The following is a 27,139-nucleotide window of genomic DNA, read 5'->3' on the forward strand; positions in this document are numbered from 1 at the left end:
AAGAACAAAATCAAAGCCATTAACATTGCTTTCAACAATAGAGAAAATAAAAGTCAGAGATAATGCAATGATAACGTTCGCTTTTCTTATGCAAGGAGTAACGTCTTTGGTTAGTACGCACCACGGTATCAGACACCGTTATTTCCGTAACAAAATGTGATATTACAACTCTCTTAAACAGTCGCTACCAAACTGCCTTTGCCATTCGGGTATTACTACTATATCCAATAATGGTTTAGATTGTGATACTTGTGTCGCTGTTGATACCAAGTATTCGATAACTTCATGGTGCCATTACCAATAGAAGAGTATCGGAAGTGCCCACTGGGTATGGAGGAAATAGTATGGTAGCATATGTGCCTTCATGAGAATCAAAATGTATATGGCATCTGTGCATACAGGAAACGAAAGTGCAGTAATAAAAAGTACACGCACTGTGTATCACGAAGATATCAAACCTGAACAATATATGAAGAACAGTTCGAATGTTCAGAAGAATGTGATCATAATGTAGGTAAAGGAAAACGTCATTAACTTAATAGAATTTTTCCGTTTCTAGTTTACCAGAGGACTGGCAATCTGGTACCCCCATTTTATGCACAGCAACTGTAGGGAAACAAATTCTTCAGTAGCGGACACACGGCAGATGACATCTCAGAGGAGTGTGATTTGAGACTTTCTCGGCGTATTCCATTCGTGAAATCTTCTCGGGTGATCAGCCGAGTAAAGGCGTCGTCTTCTCGCAACGTTTCGAAGGGTTTCGTACCCATCATCTTCAAGCGAAGTGTCGAGATGCTGTGTTGCGCGGTCCTATAAAGGCTCCTGGACCAGTGACTGATTCCGGGCGCCGACCAATCAGGTACCTGCGGAATCGGCCGCCGCGCCAGTGCTGGAGGGTTCGCGGCGCGGACCGGGCGTCGAGTCCCTGCCGGTTCCTAATACGTCTGTGGCCGCTACCGTCTTCGTGCCGGAGCGTTCTCTTCTAATTTTAGTTATTGCGGGATTCCAAGCTGTACTAAGTTGGAAACCAGTGTCTCGATTGATCAGGTTGCTGTTCAACCGAATTTCTACAGCCTCTTTGAAAACTGAATCCCAAAATCCTTTAGCGTCACACAGCTTCTTCGTACCCTCAAAGAGGAAGGTGTGTCCTTCGTTAATGCTATGTTCCGCTACCGCCGATTTTTCTGTCTGACCAAGGCGTACATTTCTAATGTGTTCCGAGCGCCTCTGCGTGATGCGCCGCGAACCCTCCAGCACTGGCGCGGCGGCCGATTCCGCAGGTACCTGATTGGTCGGCGCCCGGAATCAGTCACTGGTCCAGGAGCCTTTATAGGACCGCGCAACACAGCATCTCGACACTTCGCTTGAAGATGATGGGTACGAAACCCTTCGAAACGTTGCGAGAAGACGACGCCTTTACTCGGCTGATCACCCGAGAAGATTTCACGAATCTCAGAGGAGTTTCAGCATTAGATAATTCGCTTAAGCTGTGGGCTCAGTAGTGTACTGAACTGACCACCATAAATTCATTTTTCTTCGAAGTGTCTGATGAGTATCTCTCCTATAATGCCTATGTCTGTATTTGATTTTATCTTCAACGTCGTTCTTATGAACATGGTGTAAATCCAATATGTTGACTTTCAATCTTATATTTAGTTTTTGTTTCAAAGTCAACTTGGTGTATATGAGTGTTTCGTCTTGAAGCAAAGCTTGCAGTAATATTTTGCAATAACGACAGGTAATAGTAAGCAAAAATTTGTGTCAAGGCTTACATTTTTGTTGGGAATGCAATTCTGTTCTATGGTTTTTACGTTTATGTGTTTCAATAATTACGTTTCTTAATACAAACAATGTATAATTTTATAATTTACCATTTTATTCTAAATTAGCTTCTTAAAATGAACAAGGTGTTTTTTCATAATTTTGCCTTCTAATCAAATAAGTCATTCTGTGCTTTAGATAAAGCTTATAATTTATTAAGAAAGTAACCATAAGCTTGCAATACTTACGATGGCATCGATGTATCACAATAGTTTTTGGTGCTGGTGTAGATACAAAATATTACAGCGAATATCGAACTTGGACGTAATAAAGCATAAGGAAGTGATTACCTGACATGACCATTCAGTGCAGAAGGCGATCCATAAATATGTACTGTAGCCTTCTTGTTAAAACGAATTTATTTCCCAAGATCGCTATGTTAAACGGATCCTAGATTACCAGTTACTGCAATACGTAACTGTGAAACCGACCAATAAGGCCAAATCGCATTTCATAATTCTGTAAATGCCGACTGTGTACTTTTTCCCTAAAGCAAATTTTGTTACAAACACCGTGTAACATAAATTTATTATTTTATGTAATATATTACGTTTTTGTCAAGTCACAAAATGTTTCCAATTTTCTGATGGCATAGGCAGCTTTTTTGACATTTTACAGTATTCCGTGTCTCCTTTATATATAATTTATGCAAACTCTGTCGCTATGATTACTTGGAGCATACTACTTTTAATTTTACATTCCTTCCGTTAATTCCAATGTTAAACAAGAATGAAGACTGTGACCCTGTTACATTACTTGTAACTGACGTCACGCAGGGCAGACCGCCGTTTGGTGGTACCTCTCAACACTATCTTTCGTTATACTCCAAATCCAGTCATCAGTTATTCTCTCTCAGCCAACGTGGCATTATACCACGAACAGGCAAGACTCACGTATCAGAGTGAGTTACTTTCGCGATTAATAATACTGATATCAGTATGAAAATATGGATTAAACACGCTGAGGATTGGATAAACATTGTACTGATTACAATGAATCATAATACGTAGAACATATCAACCAATAAAAGTATTATCACAAGCATTAAAAAGTTCAAATACGAAAGAGTGAGTACTCGTAGCTTTTTCAAAAAGCAAGTATTTTTCCTTAATTTACGTAATATTCTTCAAATCAATAAACATCTTATATTACACACTTCGTAAAGTAGCCTTCATCAGGGTTCAAGCTATCTAAAGCCATATTTCATGGATATTGGTTCAGCCGCTTAGTCGTGAAAACGTAACAGGTAGAGTTACTTTCGCATTTATAGTATTAGTATGGTAGTACAGATTGGCATAGATTAAACACGTTGCGAATTGTATAAACATTGTATTCTAGCTGCTACACATCGCTCGCGTAGAAAATGTAATGAAATGAGCTTATGGCTTTATTGGACGGGAGATCCCAGTTGGGATGTCTGGGAACTCGGGCATATCTTTTTTATTTGACGCCACTACCATGTTTTGCACGTAGATGGTGATAAACTGATGATGAGGACGACAAACACAACCAGACGCGAGCAGATAGAAAGAAAAAAATAGAACGTGCAGGGCGATAACTTAAAGCAGGAACCCATGGTGAAAGAGTAAGCTAACCGCGTGACCATGAGCTGCACACCCAAATTTAAACGGGACATAAAAGTTATAAGAGACGCATGACACTTAGTGGCAAAATATGACGGGTTTGTATCTGGTATTAGTACAGAAGTATCGGTTAAACACGTAGAGCATTGTGTAATCATTGTATTCATCACGTTGAAACGTATTATGCAGAACATATAAAACAATAAAACCATCGTCACAAACATGATAAGGTTGAAAAGTCAAAGATAACCATCTTTTGAAAGAGTAATTATCTTCCATATTTCGTGTTATTTTTTTCATATCAGTAAATATGTTGTACTACACTCTTTCTAAAATATCCTTTGTCCTTCCTCGGTGTTCAAGCTATTTCCACACCAAATTTAATATCAAAATCGGCTTAGCGGTTTAGTCGTGGGAGCCTAAGAGACAAAGCTACTTTCACATTTATAATATTAGTATGGATTTTATTCTGACTATGTATTGTATCTGTTCATATGAGCAGAATTTTATGGGAGTTATTATTTTACAGAATTTTGTATAGTCCTAATGTGACAGAGTGATTTAACCGTTGTGTTATGTAACTACCACTGCCCGGTTTTATTTGTACGTAATTTATGTGAATGAGCTGTTGAATATGCAGTACAACATGTTTTTTATATGACTGTAAGCCGTAACCTCGACGTATTTTCTTTTTATACATCTGAAGATGGCATCACTTATTGCCGAAATTAGTACTTCATCAACTGTCTTATCACAGCGATTTGGCAAATAAACCGGTTTTCACAAGAAGACTACGGCACGCACAAGGAGATAATGTCTTACTTCTTCCCATGAATTCATAACAACAGTTATAGTTTTCATAAGCCAACGATTTGAGAAAGGTCACCTCTCTTTTCCTTCTTCAGTGGCAACGTCTTAAAGCAGTCAACCCAAATGATACTCCAAATGTTATAGAGTATCAGTAAAATTTTAGGTTCTGATATTCATACCTAGTATTTTATCGAATTTGGAATTAGAACGTTCTTAGAAATGTGGACATTATGTCCTCCCTCTTTCCACGTATCCTTCACCAAAAACAAATTTTCGTTCACTGATGAAATGAGAAATACCACCACAGCTTCTCGTATGCAGTGGTAACGCGTTAAATTAATTGTAAATCTCGCCGTACTTCCAATATTATAGCCATATGAGTACAATTTTACCTACTGGTATAGATACTAAATGGAATTCGATATGCGGTGACTATCATTTACAATAGTCTTCCTTTCCAAGAACGGTTTATGGTTGTGTTCAGATTATGTCAGTGAAAGTGTTTGACCTGTGAGGAGTATGGATGGGCACTGGAAGTCCTACTGGAAACGATGTAATATCGGTTGCCACCGAATGAGGGATGACGGCTATTAGCAATACCGAGACTGCAGCGGACTGGGACACCTTGACTGTGTTGACGGATGTTCAGTCGTAGGAAACTACGTTACATTTTTTAAGGCTCGTATTTTTATAGTTGTTGCAAACCACTGTCATTGCATTTGATTGCATAATTTATCAGTGTGTCCTTCGTTTCAAGGCTGACAGTTTAGTATCTAGTGGATAACTACCCAGGTGTTTGTTACACTCACTTTGTTTAAATGACCAACCTATGATTAACAAAAGAAAAAAAAGTTTGTCTTACCGGAGTGTCTTAAGAATTTGGAAATTTTAAAAGGTTTTATTGTAATTTAGATGTATAGTTCTTGTGAATTATTTTATTTCCATGTCCTTACTTCCCCCGCATGGACGTAAAAATTTGCAAGAGTGTAATCTATGTTAGTTTTAATAAGTGTTCGAAAGGGTACTCTGCCCTTTGACAGCCAGTCCTCGCTCCATATGCCACTTGGTATGCTTTGAACCGACGTTTGGTGGGACGACATTGACGGTAAAAAGTCCATTCAGGTCCGTTTCCTTTTCTGTTCGGTATTCAATAAATTCATATAGGGTTGCAAATTATTCAAATTATATTCACATGTGTATTTCAATGGTGATTAAAATAAAAAAGACTCCAATTACTCTATTGTTCTGAAACGTTACGTTATTCCATTTGTAGGGCGAAACTTTTCAGTCGACTTAACCTGGCAGGGTGTTTCGGCCAGCAGTTCAATAATGTTAAAACAGTAAGTCTTATACTAACCATGCTGTTAGGATTAATAATATTTCACAACACAAAACAGAATGATAGCTTCCATCATAAAATATCATTAACGAAGTTACCTGTCACGTACAAGAAACACTTCTGTCTTTAATGAAACGATAAATGTGTTGACTGGATGTGCCACAGCGATCTCTGTGGGAGCTGACACTAAAGATCATGTTGTTACAGGTTTCCAGTGTTGACATTAGGTCCGCATTCAGAGTTACGCATTCTTCATAAAATTGAAGCAGATTGTCTAGTTATTTCATCATAGCGCTTAAGGCCATGACATAATTTTTCATATAACTTACAGCTTAGGTGACTTTTCTGTAGTTCAGGTCTTTTTAGCATCAATTTGTCAATCTTTCGTTACATCTTGCAGTCGATAATATCTCATTAGATGTATTAAATCGTTGTATGGCAATATAATGCTGAAAATTAAGTATGGAAAAACGACCCAATTTCTTCTTCTTTATTTATTTCGCAGATTTTATTTCCATTTTTCGGATGTGAGAGCATGTTACTTTCTTCTACTTACGATGAGCGGTTTTTCTGGTGTTGATTTATTTGTATATAATTAATAGTATTTACGCCAATTAGAAACTTCATTAGGGTCAGGCGAGAGACGATCGTTTCTGACTGCATTGAGAGGCTATCAGCAGGAAACGATTGCTTTGTTTGTGTAGGAAAATACTAAAATCAGTGAACAGCATTAAGAAGTTTATAATTTAAATATATTAACTTCTTCAATAACATTTATCCAAGTAGAATATTTTAATCTGATTTATCAAACTTGTAAGTGAAAGTGAAGACTGAGTTCCAGTTACCAACTTCGTTAATTTTCATGAAAATTACAGATTTCGTCCGTATCATTAGCCATGTTCGAATGATTCTGTTAGAGGGTTCTAGCTCCTAGAAATAGAATAAATTTAAAAAAATCAAAGGAACCGCTGTTTATAGCGGCTAGTAGTTTACATGTTCTAGACGGTTTTACTATGTATTGAACAACCGCGTCAATTTGTCGGTTACTACTCCAACTAACAGGTTATTATATCCATTAAGTTTTCATTACAGTACAGTATTTGAGTTTTTAAGGAGATCGTGAACAGGCCAAAAAGGTGTAACTGATCTTTCAGATGAGGAGGGCCGAGCCGCGCGGGATTAGCCGAGCGGTCTCAAGGTGCTGCAGTCATGAACTGTGCGGCTGGTCCCGGCGGAGGTTCGAGTCCTCCCTCCCGCATGGGTGTGTGTGTTTGTCCTTAGGATAATTTAGGTTAGGTAGTGGTTAAGGTTAGGGACTGATGGCCCTAGCAGTTAAGTCCCATAAGATTTCACACACATTTGAACTTTTTTTTTTTTATGCGGGCCGATATTTTGTTGTTCATGGTAATCTTTTTTCATGCTCTTATGAACAACATTAGTATACACGTCGAACAAATTTATTGATAGGTCGCCTTCACGTCACTTTCATTGGCCATAAACCGAATGTCGGTCACACCCTGTGTAGGCGTTGTACCGTTTCTTAACGGCTATAGGAGTCATCCGCTTTTCTAAAGCAGTGTCATCCACGCTCACACCGACCATTCTCTGGTATCTATCTGCTTGCTTTCTGCCCTCATTAATTAAGAATTATCACTGCTCGTTTGTACCTCATGCACGCTTATTACACACTCAATATATCGTCACCCATCTGTAGACAAAACTGATGAAAAACTCCAAGGACATTATGCAAATCAACTGTGGGTAATTAATTGCACAGATATAAAACACAACGATGGACGAATCGCGTCACGTTATGCAAATTGGTCACAAACTGATAGTCATGCAGATGTGACGGAAAATGCAAAATTGTATACTTTGACAGACGACGGGTGAATGTGTGACGCTGGAGCGCAATTTCAGAGCACAGTTGTCAAGCATAGGGAACAGGGCACACATCGATAACAGGGCTTAAAGTCCTGGAGAATTTCATTCCGTGTGCTCAGCTGGAGTGTAGCGATGCCTCATCGACAGGTGCGTGAATAATATGCGCAGACGTCAACATTTTATAGAGGACGTGTCCTGGGGCCCCGTCTGGAGTAACCGGCGAATTGCTCCACATTTGAATAGGAGCGATGGCTCTGTTCGACGATGTTTCCAGGAATGGGTGAACCATAGCCGAACACAGTGTCAAGAAGAAAGCTGTCGAACTAAAGAGGCAGAATGTGAGGAGCGAGCAATCACCAGAGAGCCCCAGATTCATCTTGTCTTCGATCAGACGGGCAGCTGGTGCTTCAGTGACCACACGCACCACTAATAGCCGGCTCAGAGAAAGGGGGCGGTACACCACAAGCCACAAACAAGAGAATTGTCATGCGCCACCGCCTCCGTGAGACATTTATGGTCCGAAGATGATCTGATAAAAAGATCGAAACCAGACACCATTTAAAAAGTTAAACCATCAAGACTCCTTCCAGTTTATTTACAGATCGCTGTTTTCCTATATTAGAACTATGTTCTTTAAAATGCTAAAGGGGGCTGTGCTCTAAGCTCCACTTGCGCCGACTATCATTGATCACTGTACGTCAGCATGCACATTTACAGTGGTGTCGGCACACTGGGCCTCGAATCTTGCCGGCCGTTGTGGCCGAGCGGTTCTGGGCGCTATAGTCTGAAACCGCGCGGCCGCTACGGTCACAGGTTCGAATCCTGCCTCGGGCATGGATGTGTGTGATGCCCTTAGGTTAGTTACGTATAAGTAGTTCTAAGTTCTAGGGGACTGATGACCTCAGAAGTTAAGTCCTATAGTGCTCAGAGCCATTTGAACCATTTGAACCTCGAATCTTATTGACTGGAGTGGAGTTGTCTTCAAAAATGAATCCCCCATCGGATCTAATGACAAGCGGAGACGTGTCTGGAGATGCCCCAGACAGCAGTGGGATACTAATATGCTCGTCGTACACCATACGGCCCGACAACCATGAGTGACGGTGTGGGCTGCCATTTAATTCCATATCATTACCCCTTTCGTTGTCCTCCACTATAGCTGAATGGTCAGCGTGACGGATTGCCGTCCTATGGGGCTCGGGTTCGATTCCCGGATGGGTCGGGGATTTTCTCCAATCAGGGACTGGGTGTGTGCAGGTCTCCCAATGTGGCGTCGAAAGACCTGCACTAAGGCGGCCGGACCTGCCCCTTAAGGGGCCTCCCGGCCAATGACGCCAAACGCTCATTTACATTTCTACCCCTTCCGTCGTCATTTGAGGCACAGCGGTACGTCGACAGTATTCTTGTTACAGTTAATTAGATAATACTCTGAAGACGTGAGATGACAATCACACCGTCGCCTGTCCTGAGACCCGACAACCAGGAGTGAGGGTCCGTAGTACCATTTCTTTTCACATCATTCACAATCTAACTAGCCGTCTTAGCCTGTTTGCAGATGATGCTGTCATTTACCGTCTTGTAAAGTCATCAGATGCTCAAAAAGACTTGCAAAATGATTTAGATAAGATATCTGTATGGTGCGAAAAGTGGCAATTGACCCTGAATAAAGAAAAGTGCGAAGTTATTCACATGAGCACTAAAAGAAGTCAGCTAAATTTCGATTAAGCGATAAGTCACACAAATCTGAGGCCTGTAAATTCTGCTAAATACTTAGGGATTACAATTACAAATAACCTAAATCGGAACGATCACATAGATAATATTGTGGGTAGAGCAAACCAAAGACTGCGATTCATTGGCAGAAAGAAAGTGCAACAGGTCCACCAAAGAGACTGCTTACACTACAGTTGTCCACCCTATTCCGGAGTACTGCTGTGCGGTGTGGGATCCGCATCAGGTGGGACTGATGGATGACATCGAAAAAGTACAAAGAAGGGCAGCTCGTTTCGAATTATCGCGAAATAGGTGAGACAGTGTCACAGACATGATACGTGAATTGGAGTGGCGATCATTAAAACAAAGGCGTTTTTCGTTGAGAAGGAATCTCCTCATCAAATTTCAATCACAGTTTTCTCCTCCGATTGCGAAAACATTCTGTTGGCACCCACCTACATAAGGAGAAATGATCGTCACGATAAAATAAGAGAAAACAGGGCTCGCACAGAAAAATTTAAGTGCCGTTCGAGAGTGGAACGGTAGAAAGACAGCATGAAGGTGGTTCGTTGAACCCTCTGCCAGGCACTTTATCATGAATAGCAGAGTAATCACGTAGATGTAGATGATCCCTTTGGTTGTCATCCGAAGCACCCTTGCAGCGCCGTGGCACGTCGACGATATTCTAATCCCAGTTTTGTTGCCCTTCCTGGCAAGCTATCCTGGCACACGGCGAGAGTTTCTACCGCTTGTCTTCGTGCTTGCCAAACTTTACATTGGCCAGCAAGGTCGCCGGATTTCTCCCCATTTAAGAATGTTTGGATCACTATGGGCAAGGCCCTCCAACCAGTTCAAGCCTTTGACGATTTAACGCAACAGTTGGACAGAATTTGTCACGGTATTCCTTGGAACGACATCCAATATTTCAAGCAATGACAAGTCGAATAACTGCTTGCATAAGGGGCAGAGGTAGACCAATGTGTTGCTGACGTGCTTAACTTGTGAAGCTCATTCTTCTGAATAAATCATCCAACTTTTAAATGTACATCGCATTTCCGCCCGATTTGGATAATTTCTTGTGGTGCGTCCCTCTTTTTTAATGTCTTAGAGAGTACTTCGTGAACAGTTCGAGATATCGAAACGAGTTTTTCTGCAAATAATAGTAGGTTGACTAAAAAATATCATGAAAGATTTAATATCCGAGGAACTTTTAAAAAGGGACTATCAACTATTGATAACATATTTACACTGCAACAAGTTATAGAAAAGAGACGATGATTCATCAGGGAAGCCAATCTTGCTTTTATATGTTTTGGAAAGGCATTTGATTTGTGAACAGAGAAATAATATGGAATATAATGACTAAACGAGGTAATCCATCTCATCTAATACATACTACCAAATGGCTACACAACAACATCGAAATTAATGTACACGTGGGAAATAAAATCATAAAGCCAATGATGACATACAAAGTGTACGTCGAGAAGGCTGTATTTCTCCACCATTCTTCAATATATAGGTAGATGAAGTGATTACTAAATGAACTTAAACTTTGTGTTCTGCCTTACGGCAGGTCTTGTCATGGGGGAAGCCTCATCAGAGAGGTCGACTGCGTGAGCTTCTAGGGAAGTGATTCCAGTGGTGGTTTCCCGTTGCCTTCCACTGGTGATGAAATGGTAAAGAGGACAACACAACACCCAGTCCCTGAGCGGAGAAAATCTCCGACCCAGCCGAAAATCGATCCCGGGCCCCTTGGCGTGACACACCGCCGCACTGACCACTCAGTTATCGGGGCGGACTAAATGAAAATCTTCAATAAAAAAGGAATATGTTTCGATCGTGACACTACAATAAATTTACTTTTATATGCAAATGATCCAACTCTGGTTGCAGAGAAGGAAGATAACCTTCAAATGGGGGTCTATAATTTGCAGCAGTTAGTCTCACATTATAATCTAACAATGCCTGTAGATATAACTAAAGTGATGACATTTCGTGGCATACAACTACTAAGATCCAAAATAGTCCTGAATAATAAAATTTTCCAGGAAGTTAAACATTTTAAATATCTAGGATGAGCCATCACTTACGAATATAACCATAACGTGGACCAAGAATTAAATAAATTTTCTTTCGTATGTGGAGCGATCGCAAGACGACAGCAGTACCAACACTAACCTATGAAAGTTAAGCATGGCGTCAACGAGAAAGCAAAAAATCAGAATACAAGCTCAATAAACGAAGTTTCTAAAGAAAGTGTAATTATGTAGAAGGAAAGGTCGTAAAAGAAATGAGGATGCAAGAAGAGTATAGAAATATATCACCTTAACGCTAAGTAAAAGGAAATGGAAGGAACGTGTAAACTGTACGGGTTGAAAAAGACTCCCGACAAAGGCTCTCAATTACAAATATACTGAAAAAAGAAATGTATGAAGACCAAACAAGGGATGGAGTACAGTAGCAGGCAATTTGCTTAATACGTGAAGTGAAGAAACAGAAGATGAAGATTGTAACTTTAAGTTGGATCCATTCACCAACCTCATTTGGACCCGCCAAGTACACTGAAGGTCGCCAACGTGAAAGAAGTGTCTTCCTTGATCTTAAAGTGCATAATGTCATGAAATTCGTCTCCTACTTGCTCCGTAAATCTGTTGAAAAAAGGATTAGTAGCAGCGGCTGAAAAGTGTTACGAGGCTGGTACATCGCACCTCTTCCCCTCCCCCACCACCCCTCCACCACCCCTTGCGCCAATTACGACCATCGCTACCCCCGCCTACGGCAAATGGCACGCCCTGTCCCGGCACTCAGCTGAACTCCTCCCTGCCTACATAGACGCTGAGACCTGTTAACCGGGCCAAAGGTCACGGGGCACTCGCCACTGCCGGCACAAAAGGCCACGCTGCGTGTCTTCGCGTCTGCAGATAGCAGAACGCGTTAAGCCAGCAACAAACTCCTCTCTGCATCCTGAATCAGAGCAGCGTGACGGATGGCCCCCCACTGCACTCACACTAGCGAAGACGCCGTCTTAATTCGTCGTTCAGCCTTTCACATTTCAGTTTCTTCTGCCTCCCGTAAAGCTGGGGATGGTTGAAAACGACGGTTTTCCTACCTCACTTTATTCCCGTTCAAGATTGTGAACTCTTTACAAGGTATTATCTGTCAGACGTTATTCCGCGTCTATCACTTTCTCTTCCGTTACAGTGCTTGTAACATACCCGGTATCTATTATCAGCCCATCAGTAGCTCAGCATTATTTTAAAAACTAGTATATATGTTTTATGGCCAGACAACTCATAAGTATTTGGAGAACGTCATATTTAACAGCCAATAGCTGCTGATAAATAATTATTTACAACGAATTTCGAACTCCAGTTATCTTTAGGCGGCTTAATGTTGTTGTCTTGCTAGAGGGAGTGGTAGGACTAGTTTGAGCTGTGAGTCCTTTTTGTCTCCTGCTACAACAATTTTTATTTCATTTAATAAACCCTTCAACATTTATTTACCCATACATGGACTAAATTTAAGTAAACCTTAAGTCAGTGGCACATGCCAGAAAGAGAACTAATTCACCACTAATTAACAAGTCACCCTGTAGCAGATTAATGAAAGAATCTACGAAAAAAACCACATACTGGAGAAACAGTTTAAAACCATTACAGTAGATGGAACATGGCGTACCAATCATGCTTCACTATTAAAAACGATTAAAATTACATCCCTAGTAACAAATAAGTCAATAATTCACTTCAAGCGTGACAAAATAATTTCGGATGGATAATACCACAGCCCCAATTAAATCTGTATGTGCAAGATATATATAAAAGTGCGTCAACGAAGTAGTACAAGCTTAACAAAACATGGAACGGTTAAACATTCCATAAAACTTCGTAACAAGTGTGTCTGTAAATTACATCAGATAAAAAAGTTAAAAAAATTGAGCAATAGGCAAATTCTACTTAACGTTCTAAAATGCACATTAGCTTAAAGGGAAATTCACTCCAGGGGGCTCACCACCCTGCACCGCTCGTTCCCTGCACCGTTCATTCCCTGCACTGCACATTCCCTGCATCGCACTTTCCCTGCACTGCTCATTCCCTGCACCGCTCATTCCCTGCACCGCACTTTCCCTGCAATGCACTTTCCCTGAACCGCTCATTCCCTGAACCGCTCATTCCCTGAACCGCTCATTCCCTGCACCGCACTTTCCCTGCACCGCTCATACCCTGCACCGCTCATTCCCTGCACTGCACTTTCCCTGCACCGCTCATTCCCTGCACCGCACTTTCCCTGCATCGCACTTTCCCTGAACCGCTCATTCCCTGAACCGGTCATTCCCTGCACCGCACTTTCCCTGCACCGCACTTTCCCTGCACCGCTCATACCCTGCACCACTCATTCCATGCACCGCACTTTCCCTGCACCACTCATTCCCTGCACTGCTCGTTCCCTGCACCGCTCACTCCCAGCACCGCTCATTCCCTGCACCGCACTTTCCCTGCACCGCACTTTCCCTGCACCGCTCATACCTTGCACCGCTCATTCCCTGCTCCGCTCATTCCCTGCTCCGCTCATTCCCTGCACTGCTCATGCCCTGCACCGCTCATTCCCTGCACCGCACTTTCCCTGCACCGCACTTTCCCTGAACCGCTCATTCCCTGAACCGCTCATTCCCTGAACCGCTCATTCCCTGCACCGCACTTTCCCTGCACCGCTCATACCCTGCACCGCTCATTCCCTGCACCGCTCATGCCCTGCACCGCTCATTCCCTGCACCGTACTTTCCCTGCACCGCACTTTCCCTGAACCGCTCATTCCCTGAACCGCTCATTCCCTGAACCGCTCATTCCCTGCACCGCACTTTCCCTGCACCGCTCATACCCTGCACCACTCATTCCCTGCTCCGCTCATTCCCTGCACCGCTCATGCCCTGCACCGCACTTTCCCTGCACCGCCCTTTCCCTGCACCGCCCTTCCCATGCACTGCCCTTCCCCTGTACCGCCCTTCCCCTGCACCGCACTTCCCCGGCCCTGCCCTTTCCTGGCACCGCCCTTTCCCTGCACCGCCCTTTCCCCGCACCGCCCTTTCCACGCACTGCCCTTTCCCCAGCACTGCCATTTCCCCGGCACCGCCCTTCCCCAGCACCACCCTTTCCCGGCACCGCCCCTTCCCCGCACAACCCATTCCCCGCACCGCGCCTTCCCCGCACTGCCCCTTCCCCGAACCGCCCCGTCCCCGCACTGCCGTTTCTCCGTACCGCCCTTTCCCCGCACTGCTCTTTCCCTGCACCGACATTTCCCGCACTGCTCTTTCCCTGCACCGACATTTCCCGCACTGCCCCCTCCCTGCACCATCCCCTGCCCGCACTGCCCCCTGCCCGCACCGCCCCCTGCCCGTGCCACCCCCTGCCCGCACTGCCCCCTTCCCGCACCGCCCCCTCCCTGCACTGCCCCCTCCCCACATTGCCCCCTCCACGCACCGCCCCCTCCTGACACCGCCCCCTCCCCACAACGCCCCTTCCCCGCACCGCCCCCTCCCCACACTGCCCCCTCCCCGCACTGCCCCCTCCCCGCACCACCCCCACCCCACACTGCCCCCTCCCCGCACTGCCCCCTCCCCGCACCGCCCCCTCCCCGCACCGCCCTCTCCCTGCACCTCCCTCTCCTCACACCGCCCTCTCCTCGCACTGCCCTCTCCCCGCACCGCCTTCTCCCCGCACCGCCCTTTCCCCGCACCGCCCTTTCCTTGCACTGCCCTTTCCCCGCACCACTCATTCCCTGCACTGCTCTTTCCCTGCACCGATCTTTCCCTGCACTGATCTTTCCCTGCACTGATCTTTCCCTGCACTGCTCTTTCCCTGCACTGCTCTTTCCCTGTACTGCTATTTCCTCGTTTTGCTCTTTCCCTGTTCACTTGCCCGAAAACTGTTCGTGAGCCGTAAACCGAATGTCACTTCGTCTGGAAACTGCAACTTCGTTTTAGCCTCTCCCCATCCCACAAGAAACATGGCTACGCAAACTTGTGACTTACAGTTCAGTTGATGGTGGCAAAGTTCATGCTGAAACTGTCTACCGCTTCCCGGGCTGTAATTTCTGACACCTGCTCTTTGGCCTCACCGGCCAAGACAGTTGCAACGCAGCCAGCCAACCGTCAACTCAAAAAGATTTGTTCCCGGGAAGATCTCTTGCGTACCTCGAGTCCGCAGTAGTCTGGCTCGTCTGCCGATCGCCAAAAGTCAAAACAATCATCCAAAGGCAAACAGTTTTCTCCCTCTACGCTTCGTCCGCCCTCCGCGACTCGTCGGTCCTTTTCAACTGACCGACACCGGGGAAGCTCCATTGATCCCGCTGAGTTGATGGACGAAGATCCTCCACCTGTGGATTCCAGTGGCCGCCCACCCTCGACAGATCGCCCTAAGCGGCTGTCGAGCTGAGTGTTTCTTATTCATTCTCCGATGTTCCTAAATTTTGTGGCCATTTTACAACGGAATATCCGTGGCCTTCAGTCTAACAGGGCGAACCTCAAGCTGCTTCTGCGATCCCAATGTATGCTTGTAGTGTGTCTCCAAGAAACCAAGCCACGTCCTGAAGACCAATTTGCTCTTTCCCATTTTACTTCGCTGCGGATGGACCTTACCCTTACGGCGGGGATTCCTGCTCATGGTGGGGGCATGCTGCTTCTACGAGATGATGTTTGTCATCGTCTTATCCCCTTGCACACCCACCTGCAAGCAGTAGCTGCTCGTGTTTCCCTTCACGAATTTACCTTTTCCCTCTGCACCATTCATATGACTTCGTCTTCTGCTGTCACTAGGGCAGATCTGATGCAGCTTGTTACTCAGCTTCCTCCACCCTTTCTGCTCCTTGGTGACATCAGTGCCCATCATCCTCTTTGGGGCTCGTCTGTCGCCTGCCCGAGAGGTTCTCTTTTGGTGGATCTACTTAATCATCTTAATCTTGTGTGCCACGTTTCTCTCTGATTCCACGCACACTTATTCCCACTTAGACCTCTCGATCTGCTCCGCCCAGCTCGCTCGACGTCTCGAGTGGTGTGCTCTTTCCGATACTTTCTAGAGTGACCACTTCCCGCGTGTGACTCGCTTGTACAGTCATAGCCCCCACAGCAGCCCGCTCATTGGAAATTCTCTCTTACTGCTTGAAGACTCTGTTCCTCCTTGGCAGTTTTGACGAACGACCGTGAACGTGGTCAGGTCGAGCACCTCGTGGACGTTATTCTCTCGGGTTCCGAATCCTCTATCCGCCGTACTACTACTTCTCCCCGTCTGGTCCCGGTCCCTTGGTGGACTGTGGAGTGCGGCAATGAGATTCGTGCCCGACGACATGCGCTTCGTGTCTTTCACCGTCATCCTACGTTAATGAACTGCATCTGCTACAAGCAACTACGTGCGCAGAGACGGCGAACTATCAGGGAGAGCAAGAAAGCTTGCTGGATTTTCTTCACCAGCTCGTTCTACAGTTTTACTCCGTCCTCTCTCGTTTGGGGAAGCCTGCGTCGGCTTTCCAGAACTACCGCTCACTCTCCACTCCCTGGCATGACTGTGGCGGGAAACGTGATAGTCCACTCTGCAAATATTTCCAACGCTTTGGGCCGGTACTTTGCAGAGGTTTCATGCTCCACCCAGTAATATCCTGCCTTCCTTCCTCGGAAAAAGGTGGAGGAAGCTCATGCAATCTCTTTTCTCTCTTTCAGTCGAGAATGCTGCAATATTCCTTTTACTATGAGGGAGCTCGAGCGTGCTCTCTCCTCATCCAGGTCTTCTGCTCCTTGGCCCGATACAACCCACGTCTACATGCTGCAGAATCTTCCTCCTGCAGGAAAATGCTTTCTCCTCGATACCTACAACCGTATTTGGACTGACGGTGTAACTCTCATGCTTTGGCAGGAAGCTCCTATTGTCCCCCTACTTAAGCTTGATAAAGATAAATCTCTTCCTTCCACCTATCGCCTAATTTATCTTACCAGCAGCGTTTGTAAAGTGATGGAACGCATGATCAATGGTCGACTAGTGTGGTGGGTGGAGTCACACCATCTTCTCACTGATGCTCAGTGTGGGTTCCGCAAGCGCCGCTCGGCGGTTGATCATCTCGTCTCCCTGTCGAAGTTCATCATGAATAATTTTCTGCAGAAGCGTTATATATACGCTGTGTTCTTTGATTTGGAGAAAGCCAATGATACCTGTTGGCTGACAGGCATTCTATGTACTATGCACACATGGGGCCTTCGTAGTCGTCTTCCCACTTTCATCCGGGAATTTTTAATAGATTGAGTTTTCAGGGTAGGTGTGGGTTCCTCCTTATCCCACACCTTTTCACAGGAGAACGGGATGCCTCAGGGCTCTGTACTGAGTGTCTTCCTTCTTCGCCGTAGCCATCAACCCAATTATTGACTGCCTTCCAGCTGGCATTTCCGGTTCTCTATTCGTTGACGACTTTGCTGTTTATCGCAGCTCCCAGCGGACGTGTCTTCTGCAACGCTGTCTTCAACGTAGTCTGGACCGTCTCTATTCTTGGAGTGTCACAAATGGTTTCCGCTTTTCTGATACCAAATTAGAAACTTCTGGTGGTACATGGCGTTTCTTCCACCGTCTTTACGACTGGGCCAAAATGACCTCCCGTTCGTGGATGCAACGAAATTCTTAGGGCGCTCGATAGGAAATATCAATTAGCCTCCTCTCGTGTCCTACCTGGCTGCACACTACACCCGGTATCTCAATGTCCTTCATGTATTGAGTGCCACCTACTGGGGAGCTGACCAGACTGTTCTCCTCCGTCTCTATCGATCTCTTGTCCACTCTAAGTTGGATTATGGATGCATTGTCTATTCCTCTGCACGGCCGTCTATCTTACGCCGTCTAAATACAGTCCACCATTTGGGGATCCTTCTCGCCACTGGTGCCTTCCGTACTAGCCCAGTTGAGAGTCTATACACCGAAGCCAGTGAACTACCACTGTCATTCCGGCGCCATCCTAGTGAGTAGGTATGCGTGTCGGCTTTCTTCCACGCCAGACCACCCAACCTTTGGCCCTTTTTTTGATGACATTCTTGACCGCCAATACGAGACGTACGTTTCTTCTCTGCGGCTTCCCGGCGTCCACTTTCGTCACCTGCGTCAGTAGCTGCAGTTCACACTCCCTGTCACTTTCCGAACGGGTGAGAGCGCTTCACCACCTTGGATTCAGGCACAGGTTTGTGTTCATTTTGGCCTCAGCTCGTTCCAGAAGGATCAAACTCCCGAGCTGACCCATCGCTGCAAATTTCTGGAACTTCGCTCACAACTTGCCGGTAGCATATTTTTGTACACTGATGGTTCCAAGTCCGCCCACGGTTTGGGCTGTGCTTTTGTCGTCGGGAATGATAAGTTTCAATACCGGCTTCAAGATCAGTGCATGAGTTTTACCACAGAGCTTTTTGCCCTCTATCAGGCTGTTCACTACTCCAGCTCACTCGCCGTGTGATCTACTCTGACTCCCTCAGTGCCCTTCAGAGTCTGGATGATCAGAACCAGTCCACTCCATTGTCCGACGGATCCAGGACTGCCTCCATTTGTTCCCAAGTGATGTTCATGTGGGTTCCTGGCCGTGTTGGTGTGCCTGGGAATGACGCTACTGATGCTGCAGCCAAGGCCGCAGTCCATCTCGGCTGACCTGCCTTTTACTCTGTTCCCTCGCGAGATATTTGTAATTTTCTCTATAGGTGTATCACGTCACTTTGGCATGACCATTGGTGCTCCCATCATGGGTACAAACTCGGAGAAGTCAAACCTCTCCCAACAGTACGGTCGACTTCCTCCCGGCTGTCTCGCCCTGAAGAAGTATTGTTAGCTCGGTTGCGAATAGGGCACTGCCGCTTTACTCACCACCACTTGTTGAGTGGCGACCCTGCACCCAGCTGTCCTTTCTTTAGCCAGCCATTAACAGACAGTCATTTCTTGATCCTTTGCCCCTATTTTAGCCACTTAGGTCTCAGGGTCGGGCTGCCACCCGCTTTGCTGGACATTTTAGCAGATGACGTGCGAGCTGTGGCTCGCGTTTTAAGTTCTTTAAAAAGCAGTAATATGACAAAAGAGATTTCATTTCTACCTGGTGACTCCGGGGTTTGTCGACGTGTTTTAGATAATCTTTCGTAACGTCTTGACGTTTTAGATTTGTATTTTGTTCCTTTCTGTATTGGACCTCTAAACGTATTTTTACCCTCGCGGTCACAGCATTCTACGGTCTATACTGGGCGCTTATGACCTTAGATGTTTTGCGCCCTAAACTCCCCCCCCCCCCCCCCCCCAAAAAAAAGGTAAATACACAGTAAAACTTCAAATCGCACCCAAGGAGAAATGTGCAAAGCGTCAAAAAGTTTATTAATATATCTGCTGTGCTACAAAACTTTTCAAGAAATTCCGATAAAGCTGGCGGTTCAATAAAGAGAGGGTTCGTTACAGAAATCATGAGTGGAAGCTCAGATGACATCAAACGGCAAACGAATCAAGAATGACAAGTTGGATATTGGACCAGGACTGTTCAAACACGCGAAAAAAAAAAACTCATACAGCTTATGCTGATTAGGCTGAATTACACTCACGACAGGCCGGCCGAGGTGGCCGTGCGGTTCTAGGCGCTGCAGTCTGGAACCGCGAGACCGCTACGGTCGCAGGTTCGAATCCTGCCTCGGGCATGGATGTGTGTGATGTCCTTAGGTTAGTTAGGTTTAACTAGTTCTAAGTTCTAGGGGACTAATGACCTCAGAAGTTGAGTCCCATAGTGCTCAGAGCCATTTTTGAACACTCACGACAACTGGTTTACTATAACATCAGTAGACACCCAACCGGGAGAGAACAGCTGTGTCTTACGACACTTTCACTCAGGCAGACTTGCAGCCTCCAGGTTCTGTTAACGGAAAAGAGCAGCCAGCTAGCCCTGAAGTAGACTGCGCCCAGCCTCGAAGTATAGTAAATATTCGGCCAGCTCGTTCCTCCTCAGGACAGCATCACCACAGCGAGGAAAAACACACTGCCGGAAAACTACGCTAACGACCAGGGCAGGTAACTGGGGCGTTAACGGCCGCAAGGCAGAAAATACCGCTGGTGCACTTCACTGATAAGTCACAATCAATTTAACAGTTAAAGTCCATACTGGAAAACGGCTGCAAAATTTCGCCGACTGCAACACACCATACGTTGCTGGTAGCTGGAACGGCCAAGGAAGCAACAACCGGCAATGAACTAATAGATGTCACAGGAGTTGAGGTTTCAAACAGGTTAGCTGATCATTCAACATCAGAGTCCAGGTTCGGTGGGCAACGAACTTTGTAGCTTTCGCAGATAGCGCCTCACAATCTGACAGCACATGCACGCCGCCAGTGGTCCCGGCCTGACCGCGCACCATGGAGAATTCCTCGCTGCTCTGCCCCAACCGACCGACTTATGCACCACGCACACACCAGTAAAATAGCTGCTCGGTCAAAATCCACACAAGCTACACATGGTTGCACGAAAACACTTCCACAAACAACTTGAACAGTACTAAAACCAATGATAGGAACAAAAAGGACGAATCACAAGTCGACACACACGGAGAACCCAGAAGTGGTCGGCGACCAAATATGTGCCGTCCAATGAGACGACCGACCGAACAACCAACCAGTATCGTCCCCACTCAAGTGATGTGTGACGGCAACAGTCGGGCGAGTCATGGCTATCCCGACCTCACTGCTGCCCTGTCCCGACTGAACTCACAACACACGACGACCCAGAAATACTAGCGGTCGCTCCAGTGCTCTTATCGATAAGCGCTGCTACTGCCACTCATGGGCAGGCAATCCAGCAACTTAGTGACGCCAGTAAATCGAATAAGAAACGAGATATCAGTACCGCCAAGACGAGATGTCAAACAATAACGGCACGGGCATGAGCAGCACACGGCTCATCTACAATAGTTGTAAATAACATGGGTCTAATACGTTAAGTTCATGGTGCCTCTAAGTAGCTATTAATAATCGATAAGCAGATTTCAAATAGAAGAAACTGAGTGTGCCTGCAGTGCAAGAGCAAGCACATATTGAGTGCTGACAAAGCGAGACAACACTTATAGCGAGGCGGAATATCAAATATTCACAAACTTCCTGCCCTCTCCCCTTTCCTGTCCTCTCCCCTTTCCCTTCGTCGCGTGATTGCTAGATTTTTACTTCCTTCACTTCAACCTCTACCTACTAGACATAAGGTGAGATAAACTAGATTTCTGTTTTACGAGAGTGTGGAGCGGATCGGTGTTCTGAGTACTAGTTGTAATATTACTGCAGGAGTTTTTGTTATGTGACTGCCTACAATTTCGAGCAAAGGATCTAAAAAATGGTTCAAATGGCTCTGAACACTATGGGACTCAACTGCGGAGGTCATTAGTCCCCTAGAACTTAGAACTAGTTAAACCTAACTAACCTAAGGACATCACAAACATCCATGCCCGAGGCAGGATTCGAACCTGCGACCGTAGCGGTCTTGCGGTTCCAGACTGCAGCGCCTTTAACCGCACGGCCACTTCGGCCGGCAAAGGATCTAAAAGAAATAGATTGTATCTGCAGGCACAAGCGAGTGCAATTTGTGGAAGACATGGGCACGGAAATGGAATGAAATTTGCATAGCCTGCAGAGTGTACAACGAAACGATAAGAACTCTTCTATCTGAAGCAAGCGAGGCGGCGAGCGTGCGCCTGCGCCACGTCCAACAAGTTTCGGCTCTCGATGTGCGTTTGCTAATTTTCCTGTCGTCTGCACCGACTCAGATGCATAAATAAACGAGGGAATGTCTTTGCGTTGCCTCCGTGTTTCCGACACAGCGGCTGCCGCAGTGTGCTCCGCGCCGTCGGAAACCGTGCCAAATTCCAAGAAATCCCGCTAGGGCCTCTGCTGGAGGGAAGCAACAACAGCTGGCCCTTCTGGTATCTACAATTACATCAAAGTGACTACTTTGTTATTCACACTTAACTCCCTGGCAGGGGGATCATCGAATCAGTTTCACAATATTTCTCTACCGTTCCACTCTCGAACAACTCTTAAAACTTATTTTATTACGACGATACGTAAGTGGGCGTCAACATCATATTTCCGCATTCGGAGGAGAAAATTGGTGATCAAAAATCTCGCGAAAAGCGAGAGACGCCTTTGTTTTAATGTTTAACACACTAACTCGCTTATCACACCCTTGACACTCCCTCCCGTATTTCGCGATGCTACGAACGAGCACCGCTTCTTCGCACTTTTCCGATGTGCTCCATCTGTCCTCTCTGGTAAGCAACCTGCAACGCACAGCAGTACTCTAGAACGGGAGGGACAAGCATAGAGTAGGCAGTCTCTTTACAGGCTTGTTGCACTTTCTGACTCTTCTGCTAATAAATCGCAGTCTTTCCTTCGCTTTCCCCACACTACTATCTGTTTGAGCGTTCCAATTTAAGTTATAAGTAACTGTAATCGCTAAGTATTTTGCTGAATTCACAGGCTTTATATTAATGTGATTTATTGTGGAACCGAGATTTAGTGGTTTCCTTTTAGTACTCATGTGGGTGTCTTCACACTTTTCAACTTTTGGCTATACACATATCTTCTCTGAATCATTTTGCAATTGGTGTTGATCATCTTATGATTTTACAATACAGTAAATAAAATCATATGCGCAAACAATGTAAGAATGCTGCTCAAATTCTCTCGTAAATAATTGATAGAAGGATATGATAAGAGGTATTACCTTTCTTGCCACAAACTGACGAGAGTCAAAGTTCCCTTGTACAGTTACCAATCAGTTATCGCATCCAATATCCACACACCATAATTCCAGTATGCGTCTCGAAAATGGCGATTTCCTGTGATCCTTCAACTAATCGTCGACGGACATCTGGGCGTCGATCTGATCGCCACAAACAGGAGCGAAAATCATCGCGGAACACCAAAGAGTGCCACTCAGTATCGTAGTTGACTCTGTCTCTATGCCACCAAGGTAGCGATGTTGTGTTAGCGGTAGCAGCTCGATATCTCAGATATGGTCCTAAAAATCTGTTCTCGGTGGTTTGTATTGCCATTCTGTTTTCTTTCCTCTGCCAGGACTTTACTTGTCACCCATCTGTTCGTCATAGACAATCTATCTACTCGTGTTGTAGTTCATCTGGAAGCACTCGTGCCCACTCTTCTAACGCACTGATAAATTCATCTCTTCTAGCATCAGTTTCTCTACGGCCAGCTATCCGTTGGATCTGTCGGTAATATGGTCCTATGTCTCTCACTTCCATGATCAAACCTGGAAATATGGGGATTAAAGGCACGTGATCATCCTTTGGACAATTACTGGTGCTATATATACCTATAAATTTCTAATATTATCATACAGCCCCAAATAAACATCATGTACACGCATCATTCTTCATCTGTAGGACTTACATTTTCCTACATTTAAAATACAGAAATTAAATTGTTTAAATGCGACATTGTAAAACAATCGTATGGCACAGAGCAGTAACTACCGGAATATCAGTTTTATGAAACGTCCCCTTTGAACAATTATTCATGACTGTCCTTAAACTGACACACAATATTATTAGCGCAACGCAATCTGACTTTCAATAATCCCTACTAAAGAATGGCCCTGTCTAACATTAACCTATACCTTTCACAAATCACTTACCTCACAAAAATCTTCGTTACTCGAACTACTGCAATACAGCGAGCGCCACTACTGCCAGCTAAATAAAAGATTCAAACTACGTAAAGCACTAACTACTGATAGACGTAGTTAGCAAATAAAAGATTTTAATAGAACACAAACAATGTATTTACCTTAATAGTGTTGAAAAATCATAATATATATAGCAGTTCATGACATCCAGTCTTACAAATTTCAAAACTCCGCCATTTCTCTCCCCACATCCACCACTGCTGGCGGCTCACCTCCAACTACGCAACGCTACGCGCTGTTAACATCCAGCTGTCCAACACTACAGTGGCAGACAACAATGCAAATTAGCCACAGACTGCACACAGCACAGCCAGTGATTTTCATACTGAGCGCTACGTGGCGTTACCAATAGAAAAACTTTAACGGCCTACTTAAATAGCCCCCATACTCCCCACAAAAAATTTTACAAATTGATTTAGGCAGTGGCCAATACAGATTTGATAAAATTTTTCATAATTACAATAACAAAGAAATCAAATGCACACACTTATTGATACAATGTTGGTCAAAAGCTAAAATTTTCTCACAGTCCATAAAGACAGTCCTGATCATTCATCACTGTCAAATTGTAGTGGTTTTTTTTTCTCAAAGTCTGAGCAGTAAAAGAAAATGCAAACGGAAGTAGTGGATTTCCATGCTGTCTTGAAGAAGTAGTGTTGTCCTTCCAACAGAAAGACAGTGCTGACTCTTCACATGCAGACGGGTAATGGGCCACAACAGAGCAAACCCACAGCAGAGTCATCCGAAGTTTTGAAGAATACTGGTAAGTAGGTCATCACACAGCAGACCCACTGTAGTCCTGGTAGAGATTATGGTATTGGTGGGCCACCAGAGGTGCAGACCCAGTGCAGTCCTTGTAGAAATAATGGTATTGGTGGGTCATCAAAGATACAGACCCACTGTAGTCCATGTAGAGACGGCCAGCAGTCATCTGTTGCGACTGTGCAGGTGCACAGTCACCATCGAAGAGTCTTGCGGAGAATACAGCAAGTCCACAAACCACCACTTGTGCACTCACAAAGTTTTTGGAACTGTCCTTAAAACCAGCAATGCTGTTAACCAGCCCCTTGCTGGATTATTAACACAGATGCTAACACTAACAGTCCCTACTTCTCACATATTGTCCATATACTATGACCAACAGAAACGTGTGCAGTGAAATGGAACTTACAAGTTAATAATATGATGAACTGGTGTCAATTACAATTTTATGACATAAGAATACAATTACAAAGGTACAAAATACATCATTAAAGAACATAACAATACAGATAACTTTTGTAGTACAAGCTTTACAAAAGAATCGAAATAACATACACATCAGTGTTACAGGAATTATGACATGAGTACATACATAAAAGATCAGAATAACTTTCGAAACATCAACTTCACACATGAGCATTAAAACAGAACAGAATACATAATGTCTAAACATCTTTACAAAGAAAATAACATATTATCAGAAAAATTCTACGACATAACTCTTATTAGCTAAACACATTAAGACAGGAAAAATACAAATTCACATAGTGTAATAACACAAAAATACAGGACAGGGTTTGTTTTCAGTGTGACATTTGGTACTGCAGTCCACCCCAAAACTTCATTCCCTATATCTTTCCTCTTATTTCAACATTTGTTTCCACCAAAAAAATTCTATCCAAGCATGCTTTCTGTATTTATATGTTCACACACTTATTACCTCATTATTTATTTTCCATTATCTTACCTCATCATTTATTTCCAAGAAAATCCTACCTAAACCTATTGTCCCTAAACCCTACTTTTTTGGTTCATATCCTCTTTCAAAATACCTTTTTAGCCAAACCATTTTCTTATAGCTTCTCAATGCATTTCTTCCTATTCATCACAACTTGTTCTCTTATATTGCCTACCCCATCTTAAGCTAACTTAAATCTACTGAGCTCAGATGCTAAACTAAGGGACGAGGCAATGCAGCAGCACAAAACAATTAACACAAACAGCAATGACCAAAAAAATTCAAATTGGCAAAGCAAGCAGCACTAAAATAAATTAGCAGAGCAATTGCAATATTACAATTAATATAAGGCAATGTGCAGCAAACAATAAAAATAAATCAGTAATAAAACTGGCTTAACAGAGAAATACAAAGTGAAATTTATTAGCACTATGCCTGGCAAACAGCAGCAGTAAATGCAATAACTTATATCTAAACATGACAAAGCTCAAGCAGAAAAATATTACAGTAAAGACAACAATGCAGAAAGGGAAATGTCTGTTCACATCTTAATATCTATGTTTAATGAGATGCAGACAGGTAATGGGCCACAACAGAGCAAACCCACATTTTGTGGTGCACCACAAAAACTTAATCTATGAAATAAATTACCAAGTAGTTGAAAAGAAAATTATGTATGCAAATCCTGTGAAGGGAAATGATTATTTGTGCTCTTTTTTCTAAGAAAGTACATCATAAACGTATTCTTTACTGGGTCTGTAGACAGAAAATATTTCAAAATGTGCTGAATGAAATGCCTCATGATTCCACAGCTTTACCAGCTACTCTTGTACTGAAGAATGAAGAACCACCGAACAGAATCAGAGAGCTTGTACCTTTCCCGAACACACGTAAACTTCGACACTAAGACATAATTGATTTGGCTCTTAAAAATATAAAATCTGCAGCAGACAAAAGGAGAAAACTACACGGTAAAGCAGATGCAAAGAAATTATATTTTGGTCAGAAAGTTCTCATTAAAGCTCATTCATTGTCACATAAGAAGAAACACTTGAGTCACAAATTCTTTCTAGTTTACAATGGACCTTACAGAATCCGACGTATACCACATGATAATTGCGTTGAAGTTGAAACTCTGCATACTAGGAAGAGTAAAGGTTTACACCACATTTCACATGTAAAGCCGTTTATTGAAAGATAATCTGCTTTTTAACTTTGTCTTTGCCATAAAACTTTTCACTTCACATTTCTAGTATGGATTGTCAGACTTAGAAACTGTTACCTTCCAACAATGTTTGAAGTTAAATATCCAATCAAGAACCAAGAGAACTTATTTAAACAGAAATTACGAATGCATTGTTATAGTGAACAGACGTCACAGTGTTATTGTGTGTGTACATTCTTGCTTGTTAGTTGCACGATTACATAACGACTATAAGGCTTACATACTTAGAACATATACTGGTACTGCTAACGAGATTTTAATGCAACATTTTGGTTTACTTGGAAATACATTCTGGATTTAAAGTACTTTCAGTGA

The 27,139-nt window shown here is 44.1% G+C and overlaps 2 protein-coding genes across 2 annotated transcripts in view; one reads left to right on the top strand and one right to left on the bottom strand.

Moving 5' to 3' along the window:
• The window catches only part of LOC124607385, a 445,395-nt gene that overhangs the window by 56,620 nt on the left and 361,636 nt on the right, over positions 1-27,139 (top strand). The gene's annotated exons all lie outside the window — the stretch shown is intronic.
• Positions 14,074-14,925, bottom strand: LOC124605974 (loricrin-like). The gene has a single exon (XM_047137939.1). The coding sequence runs from the start codon at positions 14,923-14,925 to the stop codon at positions 14,074-14,076; it is 852 nt and encodes a 283-aa protein (XP_046993895.1).

Source organism: Schistocerca americana, chromosome 3 (assembly GCF_021461395.2).
Source record: "Schistocerca americana isolate TAMUIC-IGC-003095 chromosome 3, iqSchAmer2.1, whole genome shotgun sequence".
NCBI classification, from domain to species: domain Eukaryota; kingdom Metazoa; phylum Arthropoda; class Insecta; order Orthoptera; family Acrididae; genus Schistocerca; species Schistocerca americana.

Bases quoted from the DNA above. Each gene is read 5' to 3' on its own strand.
- LOC124605974 (XM_047137939.1), bottom strand. From the start codon at position 14,925: ATGAGTGGTGCGGGGAAAGGGCAGTGCAAGGAAAGGGCGGTGCGGGGA.